The 5389-nt window shown below is 53.2% G+C and overlaps 1 protein-coding gene across 1 annotated transcript in view; it reads right to left on the bottom strand.

Moving 5' to 3' along the window:
- Glp1r (glucagon like peptide 1 receptor) overlaps positions 1–2605 on the bottom strand; it is a 36495-nt gene extending 33890 nt beyond the window's left edge. The window contains exon 1 of the mRNA XM_021221489.2: positions 2528–2605. Within this exon, the coding sequence (XP_021077148.1) occupies positions 2528–2605 (78 nt within the window). The remainder of the gene's footprint in view (positions 1–2527) is intronic.
- Between the last annotated feature and the right edge of the window lie 2784 nt (positions 2606–5389).

Raw genomic sequence — 5389 nt, 5'->3', positions numbered from 1 at the left:
TCTCTGTCTCTGTCTCTCTCTCTCTCTCTCTCTCTCTCTCTCTCTCTCTCTCACACACACACACACACACACACGAATTTGCCGAGGACAGGTGCACCAGAAGACAGGATGTGGTTTCTTGGCTGCTCCTGGACAGCCCTATGCTGGGTCTGCGTCTGGAGGAAGCTCAGCTAGGGACAAAGTCTACCCAGACCAAGCCAGAGCCTCAGCCCCCACTGCCCTTTGTTGGCGTACAGAGGCCAGGGGCTTGCAGCAATCCTGCACCAGACTGTACCCTGCAGCCTGGGGACACACCAGGTTCCAAAGGACATTTCTCCCAGAGGCCTCAAGCTGCCACTTCAGAAATGGATCCTCCACCCCTCCATGTCAGACCCTATGATCCCTGTTTTACTGATAGAGAAACTGGGTTTAGAATCATCGAGGGTCCTGCTGGGATCAGACCTGGCCTCAGAACCCAGTTCCAGGCGGCTGGAACAGCAAGTGTCAAATGCTTGCCTAGCTCCTCAGTAGCCCAGCTCCCTCACAGAGGGTCTGTGGGTAGAAAGGAACAGGGTGAGAGGGGTGGTCTGTCCCAAAAAGCACACTGGAGCAGTCTAGGTCACAACTGGCACAAGTTAGCTCAACCATCCCTTAATTTGCAGGGAAGCAACTTCTGCCCTCACCAGACCTGCCTTCATGCCTGCCCCCAGGAGGAAGGCATGAGTCAAGAGCTGGGGTTCCACTCTCTTTGCTCCCCATCCCTAAGCTGCTGTACCATATCACCTAGGGAACCATGTTTCTGAGTACTCACCCCACCACAAGTGACAGGAAGGTGATCTCACAGACAGAAAGCAAAATGCAAAATTTATTCCTAAGTCTTTCCAGGGTCCATGCGGTTGTGCTGTAATTATTGCAATCTAACCTTAAATCTCTCTCTCTCTCTCTCTCTCTCTCTCTCTCTCTCACACACACACACACACACACACACACACCCCTCTGCAGGAAGCTGACGGAGACATTAGTACCCCCCCAATAACAAGAGCACCCCATCAAAAGCTCCAGTGCGTTTTTTCAGCTCCTGCATTTCTGCTCTTATGAACCAGGGCTGGAGTAAGGTTCAAGAAGCTTGACATTAGGGGAGAGAGAAGAAAGGAAGGTCTCAAGCTTGGCTCTGTCCCCTCACTCTCAACCTAATCTGCAAATGTGACCCACAGCAGCCTAGGACCAGAAGGCTCAAATCCCCACCGTCCTGGCTCACAAGAAGGAACCGAGCAGCGAATCTGCGAATCTGCGGTTGTGGCTGGAAAGATCCCAATGTCACCAGGAAAGCCATGGCCTGCAGGGGAACCGTGAGGCAGGGCCAGAGACTGGGAAGGTATCTCTTGGGGCCAGTTGGCCCTGGAGAACAGGGAGAGGATTAGTCTGGGAAAGAAAGGGTTTGGGAGCTGAGACAGTGCACTTCCTGGGGAGGCACCTCTGTCCCTCACTCTGTTCTCAGCCAGGGCTGAGGTCTGAGCCCTCCTATGTCAGACCAAGCTCAAGTCGATGCAGGCCCACTCCCCAACAACGGTTTTAGTCCTTTAGTTCTGGTAGTGGACACAAGACATGATGCATAAAGTATTCCCTTCTAGAGTAACACTGCCCAGCCCTGGGCCTCTTCTATGCAAGGGTATCCTGGCACATTCGAACAACCTCCCTCCATACAAGCAGCTGACCATCATGCCCAGGGCAGGAGCCTGGGGCAGGATTCACAGGCAGGTCAGAGAGAGCCAGAAAAGAGCCCACAAGAGTTCAGCTGCGACCTAGTCTTTGGCGACACCAAGGAGGTAGGATGTTCCGGTGACCCTCGGTATGCTTTCTGGTGGGTTATTAATACAAGGGGGTCTAGGATGGTTATTAGCCGAGTGTATGAGAGGGCCTGGTTGATCCAGAAGGAACAGGGAACCTGCTGCATGTTTGCTGCAGAGGCTGGGTGGGGGTGGCAAGCCAGTGCCACCTGGGAGGTCATCAGGAAGGACAACACGCTGCAGGGTCCCTGGGGCTATGAGTCAAAGACTGTGATGAGAGAAAGGTGATGGAAGTAAGAAGCTGCGTTTCTACAACCAGGCCTCTTTGGTCCTCTAGAGCTTCCTGGGCACCCCATACACAAGGGAGCCCAGGACGAGTGCAGGGGAAGGCACCGCAGGGGTTCTGGGTACGGAAGGAAGGCAGAGGGCCAATGGGTTTGGAAAAGGAGTTGGGAAAGTGATAAGGGACAAGGACGAGTCGCAGAAGTCAGCGCAGGGCAACCCTGGGGCAGCTGGTGCCCTGACGGAGCAGCTGGAGGCGAGAAGTGGGCGTCTTTTCAGGATGAGGGTAGTCCCCTCGAGTCCAATCCCCAACCGGACTCCTCAACTCCTCTGCCTCTTTCTCCCCTGAGCCTTGCACTTCCCCTGTCTGGGGTCCCGGAGTTTCCCCTCAAGTCCAGGAGCCCCTCCGCTAGCTCTTGCGTCCCGCAGAACACCGCAGTGTCCCCCTCCCATTTGTCGCCGGGGTCCCCGGGGCTCACCTGGGGGCGGGGACCCGCCCTGCCCACCGCACCGAGCAGCAGGAGCGCCAGGTGCAGGAGGCTGGGGGTGCTGGCCATGGCGGGGCGCTCAGGACTGGGTCATAGCTGCCACCTGCGGAACCGCGCGCCGCGACTGATCCCTGCCGGGCTGCGGGGGGAGGAGCTGGCCTGGGGCCGCCCCGCCCGCCCGCGGGAGGGATCGGGCGGGGTCCCTGTTCTCTTCCGCCTGGGTTTCAGGAGGCCGGGGGCCAGACCGTCCTCCAGCGTCCCGGGCCAGGAGATGTTCGGCGCTGTGCTCCCCGCGGGCGCCACTCAGGTTTAGGAGCCGCAGGAGCGGAGCCTCCAGCTCTGAGCGCCCGTGGTGCGTGCGCCTGGCCAGCTCGCTGCGACCATTGGAGCCCGCCTCCCACCCCCGCACCTCGATCTCCTCCTGGCTCCCCCTCAACTAAGGAAAGCCACGCCCCCACCGACTCAGTGCTTCCAAAAGGAAACTGAGGCCAGGAAAAGTGTAGGATTGGTACAAGGTCATAGTGTTTGTTGGTCAGACTTCTGGAAAGTATCCCACAAGCTGCTAGTTACTAGGGAAGAAAGATCTAGCTGGGTGTCACCTACTTCCCCAATCCTCTCCTTATCCCTAGCCCAGCCTTCTGGGCCTGCACAGCAGTCAAGGTGGTAGGGATCGGGACAGGAGATTCCAGAAGAGTCCTGAGGGTCCTTTCTATCTAAAACTTTAGAAATTGCAGGGTGGAGAGGGTTGAGGCTGGATATCTGTTTCTCTAGAACTTTCCAAATGTTCCCTGTCCACCCCTTGCTGTCCCTGGGCCTGCTACAATGTAAGTGTGATCATGTGCGCCCTGACTAGCTTACCCTATGCATGTCAGTCTGTCTTCCTACACACCACCTTTGCCCTTGCCTGCAGTACAGGTAGGGAGTGGGACAGGCATGCAGAGGTGTACCACTGACCTCCTGAGGAAGGCAAGAGGATGCTCCTCCCCATGAACTAGTGTGAGGAAGTTGGGTGTGGCTCTACTCGACCCTGTACCTGCCTAGGGCTAGTCTGGACCAGTCTGGAAGAGAAGAGAGATTGGATGCATAGCTGCATCTCTTAGAGATTCCAGAACTTCCCAAAGTCCTACGGGAAGTGGGTCTGTACATCTGGTGCTCAATCCCAAGGAGGGAGACAGGCAAGAGAGGTGCTGAGCAGGCTCCACTCAGGAAGAGCGATGCTCCCTTCTGGCGAGCTCTGCCTTTGACTCCAGAGTCCCTTGTTCTAGCCTCAGTCAGAGGTCAAGCAGGTTCCCTCTGTGTGCCACATAGACTTGGGCTGTGTAGCTGTCAGTAACAGGACCATCCATCCAAATAAATGATCTAACTAGGGCTTTTACGTAAAGCAAAGCTGGAAGTTCAGCCCAGGTTGGAGTGAGTAGCCATTCTCTGATCATCAAGGTCTCCAGATCTTTTAGCTTCTCTGGTGCCAGCATCTACCTAAATGACCCGAAGTGGCTCGCTTTTGAACCAATCAGGACATCAGAAGTCCAGCTGCAGGGAGCGACCAGCTGATTGCCCAGAGGGACTTGTCCTGAAGACAGCAATCATCAATTCCCCACCTGTTCATCAGAATTTAGTCACATGGCCACCCCTAGTTTCAAGAGAGGCCAGAAAAGGTACTTTTTTATTTGGGACTGTCACCGGCACAGTTAAGTAATGTACTTTTCGTTATTCTGCTTTTTAATAGCTAATAACATCACACCACAGACTGAGCACTTTGTTTGTTGTGTTAGACAAGCTCTCTCTATGTAGTCCTGGCTATTATTCTAGGACTCACTCTGTAGACCAGGCTGGCCTTGAACTCACAGACGTCCACCTGCCTCTGCCTCCCAAGTACTGGAATTAAAAGTATGTGCCACCACGGTCCAGCAAGTCTGAGAACATTTTGAAGAAATTTTTACTTGGGCTCCTGATTCTGATGTAAAGGTAAAGAACTACAGTCAGAAGCATCCTTTATCACAGACTTCCGGAGTGGCGAAGGGTATCCTACATGGACCATCAGAGTGTTCTCAATACACCTAACCATACTGGCTTTGAGTATAAGGGCTAATCTTGTTTGTCAACCTGAATAAAATCAGCACTCCCCTAAGGGGTTTTCTTGGTCAAATTATTTGAAGTGGAAACCCCACCCTAAATGTTGGTGGCACCTTCTGGTGGCAGCCTGGATAAGGAGCATGGCAGAAGGAAGGCTTGGGTTTGGGCCTGCTTGTCTTCACTCTTGCTGGCAAGTTCATCTACTCTACTGTTGCTATTGCTACGCTCCCTTGCTGATATTAGAATAAACTTCAGGCTTTCAGCACAAACTGAAGACCAGAAGCTCTCCAAGAATCCTCCAGGCCTTTAGGGTAAATGACTAAGGCCATGACTGTTGAGACACCCAGTCTCATGGACTGAGAGTCCAGCATCTACCGGATTCTCAGCATCTCTGGTGTGAGTCAGCCATTATCGCCATTATGGGGTTGCCTGAACCATGCATGTGACCTATTCTAACAGGCCCTTTTCATCATCACATAATTTAAATATTTTTAAATTTTATTTATATTTTATGTGTATGTGTGGGTGCCTGCATATATGTATGTGGAGCATGTGTGTGCAATACCTGTGGAGGCCAGAAGAGGACATCAGATCACTTGGAACTCAAGTTATAGGCAGTTGTGAGCTGCCATGTGGGTGCTGGGAATGGAATGGTGGTCCTCTGCAAGAGCAAAAGCAACCAGTGCTCTTAACCACTGAGCCATCCCTCCAGCCTTCATGGTGTGTGTGTGTGTGTGTATATATATATATATATATATATATATATATATATATATATAT

This window comes from Mus pahari, chromosome 21, assembly GCF_900095145.1.
Source record: "Mus pahari chromosome 21, PAHARI_EIJ_v1.1, whole genome shotgun sequence".
NCBI classification, from domain to species: domain Eukaryota; kingdom Metazoa; phylum Chordata; class Mammalia; order Rodentia; family Muridae; genus Mus; species Mus pahari.
The sequence above is the reverse complement of the archived record's forward strand: the minus strand, read 5'-3'. Positions and strand labels throughout refer to the sequence as shown.